This window comes from Chamaea fasciata, unplaced genomic scaffold, assembly GCF_029207755.1.
Source record: "Chamaea fasciata isolate MVZ Bird 193981 ecotype frontalis unplaced genomic scaffold, bChaFas1.0.hap1 SCAF_6, whole genome shotgun sequence".
Lineage (NCBI taxonomy): Eukaryota > Metazoa > Chordata > Aves > Passeriformes > Sylviidae > Chamaea > Chamaea fasciata.
Genome location: NW_027094091.1, coordinates 25,229,926 through 25,249,128, shown reverse-complemented (window position 1 = coordinate 25,249,128; position 19,203 = coordinate 25,229,926). Strand labels below are relative to the sequence as shown.

The following is a 19,203-nucleotide window of genomic DNA, read 5'->3' as shown; positions in this document are numbered from 1 at the left end:
TGTCCACGATTGTAAATACTGCACAGAGCGGGTGTGCCGTCCATAGGCAGGCTGCCCCAGTTGGTGATGTTTTGGCACAGCACATTTGTCATTCCACTAAGGCAGTCAGTTCAGGATCCTGTAAAGCAGTCAGGAGATGAGGATCCTTGTCAAAATCTCAGGAAGCAGACTAGTAATCTGCAGAGGCCTAAATAGGGCTTTTAAAATTGGAAGCAGAAGTGAATGCCTAGACAGAGTTTTTTGAAAGATAAACAGCGTCAGCAGGCTAAATGGATTTCAAGCACAGCTTTAATTGTTTTTCAAACAAATCAGCAAAGGGCACCCTAGCTGGAGCAAGCTCTGAAGTACAATCAGGAAGATTTCAAGTGTACAGTGGTTTTGAAGATAATCAGGCATTTCAGTGCTAAAAGATACTGTAGCAAGTATTGAATAAAGACTTTTTACTGTCGGCATTGACAGTACTGTAGTCTTTGAGTCAATTACAATACCCTATGTGCATGATGAATTTCACCATCCTCATTAAAACTGACACATACACTGATTTTCAAACCTCAACAATTGTCTCTACCGCACACCTGATCAGAAGAACAAGCTTATTGCCAACACTTACTGCGTGTGGAACACCCCCCTCCCCGTTCTTCCTTTCCCCTAATCCTCCCCCTCCACCCAACCATCTCAATAGCCTGTGACAGACTAACAACACTTCTGAGTGGATTTCACTGTAATTCTTCAGAATCCCTTGGACCTTGCATAATGGAATTTTTTTTTGGGTCACCAAATCATGTTTCCTAATTATAGGAATGATAAGAAAAGAAAAAAGAAAAAACCCACCAGATATAACGTGAAACGATTCCCTTATTCTGGCAATTTTTGCGTTTAGAAACCTGGGATAACCCACTCGCTTCCATCTGTTTTGGGCGCACTCTGTTTTAACCTTGAAGTCAAAGCTTTCCTTCACCTCCTCTTCCTACCTCTCTCCTGCCAGCTCCTCTCCTACTGGAGCGGAGAGACCCTCCTGCTCCCAAACCCTCCTCGTTGAGGAATTAATCGCCCCCGCCCGCCCCCGCTCTCGGTTTTATTCCCATCGCGGGGAGCAAAGGCGATCGGGACGAGCGAAGACTCCGCCACCACCATCACCCCCGCGACGCCCCCGGCCGCCCTTCCCGCACTGTCACCCCACCTCCGCACCACCACCGGTGGCAGCGGCGGCCGCCGGCCGGGCCGGGAGGGGAGCGCGGGGCGGAGCGCGGGGCCGCGGGCGGGGCGGGGCGGGGGCGGGCGCGGGGGGAGCGGCGGGGACCGGCGCCTGTTGCCCCGAGAGAGTTAACGGTGCGGGGAAACTCGCTCGCCGCTCCTCCGCCCGTGCCGGGCGCTTGGCAACCGGGGCGCCGCGCATGTGGGACCGCCGGGGGCCGCCGCCCCCCCGCCGGGCCCCGCGTCCCCCTCCCCGCCCCGGACAAGGCGTTTAACGTGCCCAGGCGTGAAGTATGGCATGCAAGGATGGTTTCTGCCAAGGAGCCAGCCATCGCCATGTCCTCGGGTCTCTCCATCGCCCTCCTGCATTGCCTGTGCCTGGCGACCTGGTGAGTAGCCCGGCGGCGGCGCCGGGGGGCCCGGGCGGCCGGTCCGGGTGCCGCTGCTCCCGGCGGCTCCGCTCACCCGCTCCCTATTTGCCTCGCAGTCTCACCGGGCCGCCAGGGCAGATCAAAAAAGAGGAGAAATTGTGGCCGGAGAATTTCACCAGCATCCTGAACAGCCTCCTGGATGGCTATGACAACCGGCTGCGACCGGGATTTGGGGGTACGGTGGCGGCGCGGTGCTGGCGGCGGGCGGGGGGTCGCTGGGCAGGGGCGGGAGACGCAGCGCTCACCGCTCGGACCGACCCGTTAGTGACCGAAAACGTGGGGGTGTGTCCCCGCTCCGTGCTCCGGGGTCCGAACCCTCCGGAAAGGGCCGGCAGCGAGGCAGTGCCTGGCCCGAAAGCCCGGGGGGTGCTGCTCAGTCCCGGCCGTGGGGGCCCCGCTGGGGCGGTCCCGGGCTCAGCCCCCGCTTTGCTGCTCTGCCCACATGCCGGGCTTGGGCTGCTGCTGCTGCGCCGGAGGAAAAATAAGCACTGAAGCCGGGGTGCGTTGGTTTGGTTGGTGGGGATGGAGGGACCTGTCTAACACCCAGATTCTTCTCGTTCTTGCCAGGTTTTGACCCGTAAATGCCGCGATCGGGTCCTAATAGAAACAGGTGTACTTTTACCAGCCTAGGAGTTTAGGTATGATGGATTCTGTTCCACTAGTTAGGGAAAATTAGAGCTCAGGTGCCAGTTCTTTACCACAGTTGCGGAAATTCCAGCTTTGATTTAGAAGTAGTAGACTTAATTGCTGTATAGGAATTAGACGTGGTGGAGTTTCAAATTTGCCTTCACCTGTGTTCTGCATGTGGGAGTTTTGGGCCTCTTCCTTTCCCCAGGCTGTTAAGATGCAGTTTTGTGATGCTGAAGAAGCAGCCAGACTTGCCGTTCTTTATGATTTTGATGTTTTTGTGTAGGAACTTGGAACCAAAAAATCATTAAGATCCAGGCAAAATAAAAGTTTATTTTGTAATTTGGAATGAAGATGTTAAAAAATGAAAATTTGAAAGTAAAAGAAAAATTAAAATTATAAATAAATGCTACAGACTTTTTTATGATGCTGTAAAGAGGTTTTTATAGACTGCTTCCAATACAGGATTGAATGAGATCCTTGCGTAGGTTTATGTTGCGAAATACTTTCTTCCTCCTCTGAAAGTTCCTTCTCCATACATGTGATCCATCCATACTGACATGTATGCCAGCACGTTCCCCACATGCCATATGCAGTGCTCTCACATGCATGATCGTGATTGTTAAAGGACAACACCTGGCACCCATGGATCACTCTTATTATTTTGAGTGTGTGGAATAAATGAGGCCTTCTTAAGTTAGCTTACACATCAAGTGAGAAGGGAGCTAAATTTATTAACACCCGGAGGAGTCATTGGGAACTGATAGTCTTTTGCAATTTAGTCTTTGTAGAGAGGTTACAGACACTTCTGCACGCGTACAAGAGATGTGCTAAGTTTGGCATCATTTTAGGTTGAATGCCAACTAATTAGTCATCTAGCAAAGATGCTTTATGAGCATTATCAGATTTCCAAAATTAAACAACTACTAAATATGTAATATATGGTGATTTTTATTTTAATACAGTTGTCCTTTGCAGGATGTTTTGCAAGAGTAGGTATTTTTCCCCTGTAAGTGTGGCAGACTTTCAGCCAAACAGAATCAAGGAGAAAAAGTTCATTGTAATCTTCTTGAACTTTCGCATTGGCAATATTGAAGTAAATGAGAGAGGGAGGAAAAAACTCATTTCAGCCTGGGGAAAACACTTCTGGGTCAATATTTCACAAAATTGATATTATTTGGCTTCATTCTTCTTTATAACTATCTCTATGGTTTACATTAAACCACTCATCTTTGGGTTTTGAACTTTTACATAAAACATGGGGGGGAAATGTTTTTTTTTTTTAAAAAATGATACTTGCCTCCCTAGCTCCTTACAGTGAAAATTATCTAAACCTGATTTGAGAAGAACAACTTTGGATTAAAAAAACAAACAACAAAACCAACCAAAGAAAGAAATTTCTGTAATTGATCAGATTTCACTTTTTGACAGTGCTCAGAGTAGTTGCTACAGACTATTTATTGAAATAGAGACTATGAAAATCAACTTTTACCTATATTTTAAGTTTTTTTGTTCTGGTGAATCTTTATCAGAAATGGGATTTGTTGCTTGAAAGTGGGTCACTTCCTAGTTTGTAGCGTTGCAAACAAAATGTCAGAGGGGATGGGAATATTTAGAGATGGAAAGTATAGTGTGTTTTGGTAATGTTAAAGCTACATCACTTTCTGATGTACAGCAGAATACTTATTTTTGTTTTCTTCTTGAAGCTGATTCACCATCTAGTTTTCACAGGGCCTGAAATGAAATGAAGGTTTTATTTTAAGAACAAAGACCTCACAGAGGACTAACTGATGCTGATTTTAAACTTGAAATTGATGAAAATATTTCTAATTCTGGCACAAATTATGTTTAAAATCAGACTTGGGGAGGTAGCCAAATTCTGAATTTTGCTGGCATGTTCCAGCATTACCACAAATAAAAAAAAAACCCATGAAGATAATTCACATGCAAAGCAAAGTAGAAGATGTTTGCTTTTGGAAATTTCCTACAACTGGATCAAAATTGTCCATACTATTGTTAATTTGCGCAATTTTTGGTAGTTATGGAGGAGAAGTTAAATTGCCACAGCATGCTTCCAAATGTGAATGTGGTCTCCTGGGAGAGCAGTGAACCCCAGTGGAATATATGGAAGCTTCTCTTGGTGGTACTTATGCAGGAGCATGGCAGGTGTTGAGGGTTAATAGCAGAATGAAGTTCCCCATGTCACTGGATTGATGCATTGCATTGTAAGTTCACTTCATTAAATGAATTTAATAAACTTAAAATGTTGCTGTCACCTTGCTAGGCACCATGAGGTTTGATAGCGTGAAAAACAACACTAGAAGGGTTTATTAAAAAGGTTACTAAAAACCATTTAAGTGAAATTTCCCATTAAGTTGGGGCAAGAGGAGAATATAAAGAGAAAACCAAAGAAATGTCACCTAGAAATTGAATGAAGTAAAGCAGAATGGGCAGTTTCATATAGGAAAGAAAAAAAAATCCTTGCAACTGCTGTCAGGAAGACTTTAAATGCATTAGAGTTTTGAATTTGAGTAGATGGAAGGTATTTAGGGACTAATGAGTAAAGTAATGCTGTATGATGTTTGAAAATAGCATGATGGAAATGAAGTTAGTTCATTCCCTACACTGTATGCTCTGTTATATCATTATCCTGAATTTCAGCATGTAGTTTATAGTCCAAGTAGGTTTCCTGGTCACAACCACTCTATAAAACCGGTATTTTTACAGAAGCTGCTTGTAGTGGCATTAATTAAAATTGTCATCTGCTGGAAAACTTCAAGAGTACTACCAGAGTAATAGTTTGATTCAGATGTAAAAGTTTGAAGTAGAGGCATTTCTAGCTAAACCCTGTCTACAATTTTCATCTGCTTTTAGAATTTTGTGTATTACATGAAGAAAAACTATAGAAAGTTACACAAGATGTATTTTCTCTGAAAATCACCTTACTGCATTTTTGGTGGTTAGCTTCAAAGTGTCAGTAGAAGTCCCAAGTCTTTGAAAGGAGCATTATTCTCTTGAAGTAAAAGGCCTGGATCTGATTTGCCGTTTTCAACCCTTGCATGGTTTCAGACTTTACCTGAGTAACTCTTGATATTAGCAAGGGCCCGCAGGAGCTGATTCAATCCTGTATTGGATGGTAACTTTAAAAAATGTAATGGTGTCTTTGAAATTTTCATGATACAGTAACTAATCACACCCAAAGCTCGACTTAGGGACAAAGGAAGGAATAAGTAGACTGAAGCTGCTGAGTAGACTGTGGGCTGCCATGTATCTGCTAATTTTAATGAATTGTGCCTTTCAGAGAACATCTGATCTCTGGCATCTTGCTTTTTAATGACCAATTGTATGGCCAGACCAAAGAAAGAAAGTGGTGTGTGACTTGCCTTCTGCCCAAGGTTCTTAGGTGGAACCCAAGGTGGCTGTGGAACCCACCCACTGACCACGAGCTGCAGCATTGCTCACAGCCTGCTGCTGGGGTACTGTGGTGTGGTTGCCCATCAGCTGGTGAAAACTGGAGCGCTCTCCCTTGCTGAGTTCTGTTCATTTGTGTGAGGTAGAACCTGGCATAAGTTTTGAATTGCACTGTCAACTACTGGTGTTAGCTTTGTGGCTTTTTCTTTGGAAATTGCCACGTCTGCTGCTGACTCCTGAATAGGAAAAGTAGGATGGCGTTCATTCATTTCCCTTTTTCTTTTCTTCCTCCTTTTGTATATTTTCTCATGATCTTGTAACTGTGGAAGTGCAGCTGAGTACTTGGTGGAATTAAATATATTGACCATTGTCTCCCATAGGAAGGGTAGGAGAAGGAGTCTCTGCCCCTCTAGTCTGTGTTGTTCAGCTGATGAACAGCATTTCTGAAGAGTTTCATTTCCTGTCTATGCAGGACTTTAGTCAGAAAATAAACACAGAATACACTTGAAGAGCAAAGGCAATTTTCTCTTTTTAGAGAAAATAAAAATATCTACATGATTATTTGCTCTTATAAGGAACTCAAGCATACCTTAAAGGTTCCATTTCTCAGCATAATAGATATTATAATTTGTTTTTACTATTTAGATTGAAAATGGACTTGAAGCGAGTATTGAAAAGCGAAGCGGGTCATTTTTTTTTTTCCCGGCAGTTGTCCATTCTTTCTCAGCTGGTGAAAGTTGATGACTCAAAGCTTAACAGGATATGGTGTTAGATACCTGTAGGTGACAGATTTGATTTTGGGCCCAGTTAGTAATGCTTGAAGTCATTACCATCTGTCTGTTGTTCAGTGATCTGTATAAAATCAGCTGATATTCTTAGTCCAGTTCTTAGTGGACAGGTGTCCACAACTTTGAAAACTAGCACCAGTATTAGGCTTATTGGCTGTCTCAGCAGAGATGGTTTGCTGATAAATAGGCAAAGAAACGGTAATCTCCTAATTTCTGGAGGTATACTTTTCCGTTTTCAGGTTCAGACATTTTGATGGAAGAACATACTAAGAGACAAAGATTATTGTGTGCTGCTGTGTTTGTTGTATTGTCTTTTGGTAGAGAATGTAGCCCATGTGTTTGAATTCTGCATCAATTTTTTAAAAATGTCCTGCCTAGTTCTGGCTTCTGAACAAAATTCTTACATGTAGCAGGTGTCCTTAGCTGTTCTTTCTGATAGAATGGAACAAGAGCACATGTTTCATATGATTTTTTTTTTCTTTTTTCCCTCACTTAAAAAATGTCTGCCCTATTCAGGCAGCAAGAATTAGGAAAGAGAAAACACCAAATCTTTCACATGTAATTATATTTTAAAAAAAAATCTGTAGCAGCTACTGTTTTTTTTTTTTTTTTTTTTTTTTTTTTTTTTTTTTTTTTCTTTTTTTTTTTTTTAATGTAGCTGTAGGAACTGATGTAATATGATTTTACGTGGTTTATATCCTGGGACTGATCTCCTAATAGCACCAATAACTGCACAGTATTTAAATTGTACTTTGTGTGTTGAAACCTTTGTACAGACTTTCGGATGAGTTGTGGGACCCTTGATGGCAACGTTTGCAATATAAAGAAAGCCTGTGCAGGATTTGAGTGTTTACATACATCGGAGATCTCTGCAGTGACAGTTGCCTATGGAGACGCAGGGATAATGGAGCCCGAAGTCTTTCACTGGGAGCTGTGCTGCAGTTCAACCCATATGTTGACATAAAATGCATGGGAGAGCTCTTTTTTGTTCCTCATCTCAGGGTTAGGGCCTGGCATCACTTCTTCAGCCCACATGTAACATCTATAACACTGAACTATTCTGGCTTTTTGCAGGGGTTGCTTTTAATCCTCCCTGAGCTTCTTTAAAGTATATTATCTTGCAAGCAGTGATTCAGACTTAACTGTTCCCACTGCAGTGTGTAGGACTCTCCTCCTATTTCATTGACATAAAAATACACACCAGTATGATATAAATAGTTCTTCAGCATTCCTGAAAATTTATGGTGGATAGATATTTTGTGAAGATCCATTGAGGGGTAAGCCCAAATGGTCACATTTAAAGTTAATTGGCCTTCTTACAACTCACTGCATTTTATTGCCAGTAATAGAGCGTTAAGGATTCTAATAGGATCTTAGGCTTGCAGAGCCCGAGTTGATTAAGTGGTGAAACACGTTCCTTTTGGAGGGCTGCTTAAATCACCAGTAAAAGTAGGTTAGGTGACTACAGATCACCTCCTCGTTGACAGGAATTCCCACGATTAATAATAGTTTAAAAAAGAAGCAGCAGCATGACTCACTATTTATACCCCCGCTATTGTTACCAACTATGTTTTCTTCTGGAACAAGAAGAATAAGAGATAGGTATTGGTGTCGCCATAGATACTCCTGGGTTGGCATTAAGTACTGGGATGTGCTAGAAAATCCAAGATTTGTCATTTCACAACTGTTAAGGCCAATGTAGGTGGAAGACGTGGAGCATGAAAGGGCTGCAATTGGAGAGCAAGCATTAAGGAGATGATCAGCTTCACTGTCTTTGCTCCTGCCAGACACTGAACCGTTTGACCAAGGTTTTGGCTGCAAAGCGAGGATTTGTATGTCTGTACTAGCTGGATAACTGTTATGATGTCTTACGTATTTCTAGATCCGCATTCATCTGCCATTTTCTAGTGGAATAAAACGTGATTTTAACATCTGTTTTGCCACTCTTCTGCCATCACATTGGACAAGCAACCCAACATAAATACTATTTTGTGGCCTCATCATTGTCTGAGAGTTCCTCCTTCTTTCCTTCTCACGGGTCATACTAATAAATATTTGAGAACAGAATAGCAGTTACGGGAGAGTGAACTCAAACAGAGTTTTAGTCTTGTGTTGCTGCTATAGTGTTTCTAACAGCATTAAGTTGTAGGCTTGCTGATTTGGAGATCAGCTTCTTGATCTTAGTTTTCCCCTTCTGAGAAACTCCAAAAAAACAAAGCTGCAAAAGCCTCTGAATGCCTATTGCCCATGAAGCTGTAATCATTTAATAAGACAAAAGAAATCAATGTCTGAGGAGAAGCAGCTCATGCCTGTGGGAAAATCTGTCCCTTTGCTCAATTTGGTATGATTGTAAAATTACAGTGTTCTGTGAGCTAAAGAAAAGAGTATACCATCAGAGGAAAAACACTTAAAGGTTTGGGGTTTATTTAAGGACTATTTCTATTTAGTTGCTTAGAACTAGCAAGTAAAGCAGTTCCTGAAAGGAATTCAGGGACTTGTCTCTGTTACTCAGTAAAAAGGGAATACTGAATATTGAACTCAGCTCCTGAAAGGGATTCTTGAAGGAACTGAGTGCAATATTCAGTATTCTCTCATTACTGAGTAACAAAGACTAATTCTTGTATTTCCTTATTGAAACTGTGTGGGAAAGTGGGTTTTTCACATCTATAGAACTGATTCCTGAATATTTCAAGTTCAAATTAAATAAATAATTATATATTTAAATCAACCCTGGATAAATTTTAATACTATGTGTGTGGGAGATCAGTGGTAATTGAATTTCTTCTGTTTCTACAGGCAAGTATGACTGGGCTTTTCTCTCCTATTTTCTAGCACCATAGATAAATGTCTTCACTTCTAATGTCTTGGAGCTCTTCTGCTCTCCAGAAATAAATATATTCAGGAAATGTCATTGGACTATGTTGTTAGTAAAATGAGTGATCTAAACACACATGGGTTTCCCTGACTGATGAACGCTTTGTTATTTGTAGAAAAGGGAGCAGCTTTCATTTGATATGTACAGAGAGCAACCCATTGCAAAACAAAAGGCATGGCATGCAAGTGTGTTATCTGGAGCTAGGGGATTGCTTCTTAAAACCTCTTTGAGACAGACATGCCAAACCATGCAACTTTCCAGGGAACTCTGAGCTACCAACTGTTGTACAGTGAAATTTCTTTAGAGTTATTGAAAAAATGCCCTTCTGGGAAACTTAGCTTCCAACAAAGTAATCTTTTTGACATTTAGGTGAAAAAGTCATTGCTTTTCTTCTCCAAATAATTGGCAAACTCTGTAGTAAATCAATTTTACATTGTTTTCTTTTACTTTTTGTTCACAGCTTGAGACTTGTTCTAGGTGCAAGAAGTTCAGGTTTTCTGTTTTCCCATTGCTTACTTCTTTTTTTTATCTTTTACCATTTGATTCAAAGTGACATCTGTAAAGAATAATTTTTAAAATTTTTTTTCAAGTGGGACATATTCTTCTGTTGCTAACTCTGTTGAGTCTTTCCTCCTTTCTTTTTTCACATTGCAAATATTGTGATAAACCTGAATTGTCAGACTTGAGCCACTTATCCTCTTTAGTAATTTGAGTTGTGGGGGTTTAGAAGCTGCTTGTGAATTTGTGGATCATGCATGTTTTTTTCAAACAGATACTATTTGGTAAGACCTTCAGTAGTTTTTTTTTTTTTTTAACTTATGATGTGAGTTAATTACCTGAATTAAACTGTTAGCTACTGCTTTGATCACAAAATCATCATAACAGCTGATAATGATTAGCATCTTTCTAGACTTTTGCATTAGGAAGAGACCTAAATCCCAGTGAAATTAATGTATGTATTCTTTGGTTTAAGGGGAAAGGTAAAGTGTACTGAACAGTGAATGCCTATTTAAAATTTCAAGATAGTAAAGGAAACAATGCATTAAAATGAAACTGCTTTCTCTGCTGCTTGATTTGCCGTATGCAGCTGTGAGAGTGCAAAACCTCTGCTCAGTGCACTGTTTTTGATAGTGTCCTAAGTTTCTTTGGTTCTTTCAAGACAGGCTTTGTAGCAGAATGTGGGTCTTGGCTCAAACCCACTTTATCCACTGTAATATCCAACTTTTATTTTGGATATTAGTATTGAAGCACTTAAGTGCATCTCAGGAAATAGATGCAGTTCTTGATCCTGCAATACTAAATTGCTCAGTGCATGGGATGCTAATGTCTGTAGTCCAGTTATTACCAGTAGGTCCAAATATTAGTAATAAATGCTTTGGGGAATGTGGATTTCCTGGACTCAGTGCTTGTTGTTAAATAGAACCGTGTTTTTAGTGAGCCTTTTAATTTTTTTGCATCAGTTTTCTTAGCCCTTGAATCAACATTGGTTTTCTGAATGGGAATTTGCATGGAAATACTGCTTTTGATTTACTTATGTGGTAAAGGTAATTGAGCAGTGCTTCTTATTTAAGACTTATCTGAATTGACCTCTGTTTGCGTTTTGCTCTTGCTCATCCACAGAACCCTGAAAGTGGTAACTGTTCACACACCAGGATCATTTATGGGAATTGTTGACCTGCAAAATTCAAATTTTCTTGCTCACTTCCTTTTCATACATTAGGTCCTGTTACTGAAGTCAAAACAGATATTTATGTCACCAGTTTTGGACCTGTTTCTGATGTAGAAATGGTATGTATTTCTGGGATTAAAATGCATTTCCTGGTTCTGAGAAACTATTAGCTGCAGTAGGAGTGGATGCTTCATCTGTACTGTTTTGTCAATCATGCAAATTAGGCAAGATTAGTAACAGCTTAATTTACAGGTTATAATTAGATACATAAGGCCTGATTCTGGTCACACTTTTAGTGGGTTTTGGCTGGCTTAAGAAATTCACTTCATAGGATTTAAAACAGATTTTCACGGCATAGAGGCAGAATTCAGCCTTGCAGGGAGTGTCTGAGTAAGTCTACTGTGGGGAAAATGTGTAATATCTTTGAAATTGCTTTTCGTTTCTGGAACTTGTGTTATTCTCAGGTGAATAATAATGACATCACTTCAAAAATACTTGTTGACGTTTTCATTTCAGATGAATGCCCTTTGCTGATCTCTGTGCTCCTTTAAGCATCACTTTCAGCAAATGTTTGTCTGATAAGAGTTTTCATAAGTATCTGCAGAAATTAAACGTCCAAATGACATGCATGAAATGGTAACAGAAGAAAAATATTACATTTGCATGTTCTATTATTTGTGCCTGAATGGCTTTTGCTTTCAAGGTCAATCCAGCAAAACTCTCATCAACTTCTAAAATACAGTGATATACCCTTAAATCATACAGCAGTTGATCTTTTTATAACATATTCAAGAAATCCCATGAAAATAACACAGCCATATGTGCTGCACTGAATTTCTTTCTGGAAAAAGCTGTTTCAGGGTGGTAATTTTCTTCCCATATAGTTCTGTTGTTCATTTTGTGTTGCACCTGATTTACTTTTATTATGTGGAAAGGTATGTGATAGCAGGGTACTTTTTTCAAGAGCTACATTCATGATGGCAGTCTGATGTTGAAATTCATCTTACCCTTTCATTGGTTATCATTTGGCGTACGATGCTTATCAGAGTAACAAGGGGTACAAGAATATGGTCCCAAGGAAATCTAGGAAAATGGGCCTCAAATCTACAGTGAGGACTGCATGGCATCTCTCAGGTTTCATTTTCATGGGAAGTTATTTGTTATATTGAAGCAGATATATAGGCAGAAGTGAGAACATGGACTGAAGATAGGTAAGGCACTTCCAAAAGGAGAGTTTACAGCTGATATTTCCCCTTACTTCATTAGGGATGATTTAGGAGGCTATTTAGGGATACAGGAATCACTTCTGAAATACCCTTTAGTTAATGTATCCATTAGTGACCCAATGTAAACTGAATTTGGCTGCACTCATACCACTTGCTGCAACAGTGACGTGTGCTATGGTCTCAGTACAGGGGATGATCAGAATGACTTTTTAGTTGCTTTTGTACCCGTTTCCATCTTGTAATGAAAATGGTCGAAATCTTATATTAGAAAATCTGTCAGGAAACTGCTACTTATGAGCTATGAAGTTGCCAGCAAGAAATGACACTAGAGGAGAAACTTTTCATGGATTAACTATAAATCACAGTGGAGGATACAGTCATGCAAAAGAAGACAGATATAATCCTAAGATGCATTACACTAGTAGACATGCCTCCTTGTCAATGCAAATAGATATGGCCTTACAAGTAATTTCAATGGAAACGTTATGCAGAAGAATTTGAAATGAAGTCAGAAACCGTTGTTTGGCTTAACAACAAAATCAAAACTGTAAGTTAGAAAGGACTTAAAGCCTTCCATGTGACCTTTTTCAATGCCACATGATAGTTTTTTTGTGAAATGCTTTAACTTCCCAAGATGAGAAATGCATTCCTTCATCCATTCATTCATATATGATTTCTCATGATGTGCCTGTGTCTGCAGTTCTGCAGTTGTTTGCATGTTACCTTTGGAGCACCTGAGTGGCTTTTCTGAGGAAGTTAATGGGATTGTTGCATACCGTTTAAAAATGTATATATATGCAAGTCTCTATATAATTTATTATCCCCGTTTTGTGGGCATGGCAAAATACTTAGCTTTCCTCAGTTAAAAGCTTACTTTCCAGGAGATGAATTTAGGTTTTTTTTCCTAACTTTAAAGTGGAACTAATAGTTTGTCCTGGTATTTTCAATTTAGCCAGCAGCAGACGATCTACGGATATATTTTCTTTAAAAATCTTTTGACAGTTCTTGTCAGAGATCATTTTGTTTCCAGTTATATGCTTGACTTCAAATTCAGTTGTCTGCTTCCTGCAACCTAATTAGGTTAATTATTCCTTAATGATTAAACATGTAGCAGCTTATTGATATGACTAATGTAAGAAATTAAGCTATTAAGAAGTACACAAGACACTTTAATTGGTGGAAAAACATTTATGTAGTGGACTTAGGATTTTCTTTTCTAATGGTTTCTTTGTTCCTGAGGGATTTCTTCTTTTACAGGAAACACACATGCAAATGTGATTTTTGTTTTTCTGCAATTTAATACAGGAATATACAATGGATGTCTTCTTTCGTCAGACATGGGTAGATAAAAGATTAAAATATGATGGCCCTATTGAAATTTTAAGACTTAACAACTTGATGGTTTCGAAGGTATGGACTCCTGATACTTTCTTCAGGAATGGGAAAAAGTCTGTTGCACATAATATGACAGCCCCAAATAAACTCTTCAGAATAATGAGAAATGGCACCATCCTGTACACAATGAGGTATCTAATATGTTTGTTTGACTTCTTACAATTACTGTATGCAAAAGTTGTACTGCCTAGACAAAATGGCAACCAGAGACTATTTAATTTGTTCCATTATAGGCTTACAATAAGTGCAGAGTGTCCCATGAGATTAGTGGATTTTCCCATGGATGGTCATGCTTGTCCTCTCAAATTTGGGAGTTGTAAGTTGCAATTATGAAATTTCTTGTAACTACAGAATTTAAATAGTAGAAATAAATTTTGAGCAGTTACTAGACTTTCTGAATTCATACAGTTATGTCTTCATATGCAATCCCTATGCAGACCAAACTCCTGTTAAGTTCCTCAGGAATTCAATTCAGGACCTCAAAACTTAAACTCATATAACTAAAAATCAGGCAGTGATTAAGCTATTATGTTAAACCCCACTATTCTGGATATACAGTTGCTTGAAATACATAGGGGTTTTTTGGTTCTTGGGGAGGAATTGGATACTCAGTGAAGTGAGAGATTCTCTGGAGAAGACAAACTTGAAACACCCAGGTAAAAGACACCTAGGAAAGCAGGTTAACTGACTTTCTCTACAGATAGTGGAAGCACATGGGCATCTTAAGAAATAGGTGAAGATTATGTCCAGAGATTTGACCTCTATTTGTAATTGTCTTTCTGCTGGCCCTGTAAGAGGAGACTGCAGGGCAAGTTTAGACTAGATAAGTAAAATTTTAACTGATGAGAAATCTTAGTGCAGATGACTTTCCTTTTCTGCTTTGAAGTCAGATGTAAGTTTTTGAAAAATGTCCAAACTTTGGATAGAAGGAACAGTTTGGGATATCTGCATAACAAACAAGAGAGGGTAGAATCCAAAGCAGAGAATGTGAATTCAAAGCAGAGACCTCTGAGATCCCCTGGAGATGATTGGTGCAGTCCATTAACTATCTTGTTATTCTTTTAAGCCTTCTTGTACACTGACTTCTCTGCATTAGACCCTCCAATGGCTGGACATTAATCTGTTTTCCTTGACCTCAAAGCTCTGAAGTTCAAAATGGCTGGAGAACCTTCAGAGATTTTTCATTGCATAAATTTAACTTATATAGCTGGGTAGTCAACCTGAACAGGGCTATGGAAGACACTGCTCTGATCTGATTTTTCATCAGTGGAGTCCAGGTGCTGCAAGATTTGTCTTTGGTATCAGCTGCGTGATAGGAGTGCTTTGATAGTGGGGGCTCATCCACAGTCACAGCTCTTCAGACAGAATCACCACTCAGCGGGGATTGTGCTGAACTCCAGTCTGATATTTCCCCACCGTCAAACTTGAAATAACATACAGCCATTTCAAATGTAAAATGATTTGATTCAATTTTAACAGGAGTTTGGACTGTGTAGGGATTGAATGCTAGCCCTAAGATTTGTCTTTTGCATTAAATGTAAAATGTTTCTTTGTGTGTGCTTATTTTGGGGGCATCGTGAATTTTTTTACTGACCTATGGTTTCTGGCAAATATTTTAAACAGAAGTTTAAAATATTGCTGTTTTTAGTGTATTCATTCTTTTCTGTAATGTGCCCCCAATCCTCAAAATAGATCTTCCTTGTATGTACTTTTTTTAAAAAAATGAGTACATTTTAATAGTAAAATTTTAGTTAGAAATTGGTAAAATGAAGATAAACTTTGCATGCCCAGTAAGGGCTGATCCAGGAGGGATTTGCATTTAGTCTTCACATTCATATGTGAAGTGAATTTATGTGTGACACTTGACATATAACCTCAGCTCTCATTTATTCTGTTCTGAGGGTGGCTTTTTGGGGGTAACTTAACATGAAGGATATCTTTTGAAGTTGTTTATGTGTGTTTTACTGTTTGGTTTCAGTAGGCTTGTGTTCTTAGTAAGGCATGAGAAAAAGTTTCCTATTTATGCACACTGATGCTGTGTTGTAGATGCTTATCCAAAGAGTGAAATGATTTATACCTGGACAAAAGGACCTGAGAAGTCAGTGGAAGTTCCTGAGGAGTCTTCCAGTTTAGTTCAGTATGACCTGCTTGGGCATACGGTATCTTCTGAAACTATTAAATCTATTACAGGTAGGAATCTCATCAGTAAAAATCAACTTGAGGTAAAACTAACCTGTAACACTGCCCAAAGCCTTTTTTCCTTTTTCTTCCTGTGAGTTTTATTCTACTGAATGTCATAGGGTATGTATTAAGGACTGAGAGAGCGTAAATCTGAATTAGGTTTCTGTCCTTGAGATTTACATTTGCAGATTCATTACAGTAGATTGCGACAGTCTTTCAGAAAGCTAGAATGAGATCATTACTCTAAGGGACAAAATGAGCATTTAATCACTGCTTAAAATGCAGTTTGAAGAGTCAAGAGGATGCCTGGGTGAGGAAGTAATTTCTCAGCACTGTATCCACATTATGTGCAAAAGACTTCCTTTGTTTAGTGGTGCTAACAGCTCAGGATAGAAGTACAGCATACAGAATGGGTTATTAAAAACATAAAAACCCTCTAGTCAGATAAGGGTAGGCACAAATACGTTAGTCACAATAGATACTTCTGCTGATTTGTGCTGTAAGAAATAAGGCAAATGGCAACTACAGGCATCCAAAATGAGTGAAATATCACTGATGAGCAGTGTGGTGATAAACAAGCATATTCCCAAAATATTTTTAAAATTTGGAATCATTTTCTTAGCATCAGCAGGTTTGGGTGTTGTGAGATAGTCAAAATGAAAGCAATAAAGCAAATATATTTGATGTATTGCTCTGTGGGTGTTTTACACAAAGATAAAATGGCATTTTGCAGTTTACTAGAAATTTACTTCTCAGCATATAGATTATTATGAGTTAACAAAAAAAAGTCCTTGCTGTTCCAAAAGGGCTCATTCTGTAGTGCTTTGTTTAGACAGCTTAATGAGTTTATGGTAAAACTGCTTTTTTGGTCTGTTTGCTTAATATGAATGATAACATTTTAGATAAGTTTAGAGTATTTTTAGTTCTTCTCAATGATTGTTGCATTTGTTTCATTATCATAGGGGGGCTGACTTATGAACCTAGCAAAAAGTTGAGATGCTTTCATAACATTTGATGTGTATCATTGTTCTTATTGTTTTATTCAGCAGGTAGGTACCACACTGTTACGGATACTGTGGTAGGTAGATCGGTTGTGTCTTGGGATTCTCTCCTTCAACAGCTGTCAAAAGGCTTTTTAAAATCATGCTGTAAAATGTAATCCAGTATTAGTTGTATTATAGTATTTTTGATATCAAGTTCCTTGTAAGGACCTACTGTTTCTAGGATTTTTAAAAAAACCTTCATTCATTCTTGTTCTAAAGAAGATATCTTTCTGTACGTGTTAAGTTATATGAATAGCATATTCACAAGCAGCAATCCTACTTGAGAGTCTGAAACAGTTATTCTGCAACACAAATGTTATACGGAGAGAAATATTTTCCTTTTTTTTTTTTTAGGTGAATATATTGTTATGACAGTTTATTTCCATCTCAGACGGAAAATGGGTTATTTTATGATTCAGACCTATATCCCATGCATTATGACCGTGATCCTTTCTCAAGTTTCATTTTGGATAAATAAGGAATCCGTTCCTGCTAGAACTGTATTTGGTAATTATATCTTTTTTTTTTTTTTTAATTTTAGTTTTTCTTGTACTTGCTCTTTAAATAACTTGCTAGAATAGGCCTTTTTAGTGCCTTGGGGTATACTCTATGCTATTGCAGAAACAAGGGGATAATTTAAATTCAGCAGAATTTTGCTATTGTATGTATGAAGAATGTTGTTACATGAATCCTTGGAATCTGAAGAAAAACTTGGAATATATAACCAGAAGGGTGACATGGTCACCTGTAGCAAATGGCTGCTCAGCTCTAGGGATTCTACCTTCTTGAGGGAGAAAACTTAAAAGAGCTGGCGCTTAGTAATACACTCAAGTCCTTAGCCTACATCCAGATCAGTTTTATCCTTCAGTGGACAGTAGTGTAAGTACTTGAACTCACAGTTTATAGAATACTTGTAAAGTAAATTGATTTGGGGTGTGTGAAATGTTCCAATGTCTTATTATGAGGTATCTTCGTTATCAGTGCAAGCTTGCTATGAGTAAGTCTTAGATTCTGTTACTGTATTTTCATATTTAGTGCTTTTCTTTCCGTTCTACCACTGCCGTCATGAAAATGAATTACAAAAGCAAAATGATCACAAGATATTAAAATTGCTCTCTTCAAAATACAGCTTGAATGAGATGGCACAGTGAAAATAACAGAAAATCTTCAGTGGAAGACAAAGTGCAAGAATCTAAATGGAAATATGTTTCCTAACAAAGAAATAGGATGAAAACATTTTAAAAGCAGCCTAAACCAGGGACAGGATGTTCTACTACAAGCCTTTCTTTAGACTGCTAGATGCTGGCAAGAGTGATAGGGGCAGTTGTATTGGCAGCTCCAAGTCTTCCAGAAGAATGATTTAATAGGGAAAAATCAGATAAAGACTGTCAGTAAACTAATATTGTCACAGACTACTGTCTCCTCCTCATTTTTGGTTAATGTTTGATCATTTATTTCACTTTACCTCATTTTTACATCTATTAAACAAATGTTTTTAGAAACAATTCGAACAAACTTTTTGCTTGAAGAGGATAGAGGTCCACTCAGGTCCTTAGAAAGCATAGGGCTAAACAGAGATGGATCTCCTCCAGGGAAAACAAAACTCAAACACCTTTCCATACTTTTTTTCTCCTCAAACTTAAACATTTTCAGTGGTGTGGTTTTCAAGACCTTCCCACTGAATAAGGTCTTGTGAGCTTGCATCTGTATTTTTTTATCCTCCTGAAAACTCAGAGAAATTCCTTTGAGCTGTCATGACCTGGCTATTACTCTTTTTTTTTTTTTCATTTTTCTTCATTTGTAGGAGGGACTGATTTCATTGTGACCAGTTCCCTGTATGGCAATGTGTAGGTGAAGGGTTTTTTTTATTATATTACCTTGATGGAATAGCATCATTTAGTAAATAGGGATGTGAGGAATCTGTCGAAAAACATATTTGTAATGAATTAAAATTATTTTGAGCATAAGAATTGCATCTTGAATTAGAAAGGGTACAGTGTTCTTTTCATAAGAATAAGGACATCTCTATTTGTAGTAACTCATCACTGAAGTTATCCTGCTAGGATTTATGCAGTGTTCACTGCATACTTGGGGTTTTACATTTTTGTGATATGGGATATTTTGGATGAAAAAAAGAAAAGAAGACCCCATTCATTTGTTTTTATACAGCATGTATTTGCATTTGAAATACTACCATGAAGTGGCCATCTTTTGAGTTCAGTATTTATGCTTGCACACTTTTTAATTAAAGTTCTTTCAGAAGATGAAATTCTAATTAAATTTTATTTGCTGTCTAGTAGCAGAAGGTTATAAAAACCCTAATGGTTTCTTAAATAACAGAATTTTTAACATAGTATTCTTCC

General features: G+C 38.8%; 1 protein-coding gene across 3 annotated transcripts in view; it reads left to right on the top strand.

The window, feature by feature from the left end:
* The first annotated feature begins 1,486 nt into the window (after positions 1-1,486).
* GABRA4 (gamma-aminobutyric acid type A receptor subunit alpha4) overlaps positions 1,487-19,203 on the top strand; it is a 47,778-nt gene continuing 30,061 nt past the window's right edge. Inside the window, exons 1-7 of one of the 3 annotated variants that reach the window (XM_066185693.1) lie at positions 1,487-1,583; positions 1,682-1,800; positions 11,047-11,114; positions 13,527-13,747; positions 13,850-13,932; positions 15,663-15,806; positions 17,195-17,347. In XM_066185693.1, coding sequence (XP_066041790.1) covers positions 1,501-1,583; positions 1,682-1,800; positions 11,047-11,114; positions 13,527-13,747; positions 13,850-13,932; positions 15,663-15,806; positions 17,195-17,347 — 871 coding nt within the window. In that variant the 5' untranslated portion in view covers positions 1,487-1,500. Of the gene's footprint in view, positions 1,584-1,681; positions 1,801-10,257; positions 10,279-11,046; positions 11,115-11,296; positions 11,386-13,526; positions 13,748-13,849; positions 13,933-15,662; positions 15,807-17,194; positions 17,348-19,203 lie in introns of those variants that run through there. The other 2 variants (XM_066185694.1, XM_066185695.1) reach the window with 2 other exon arrangements.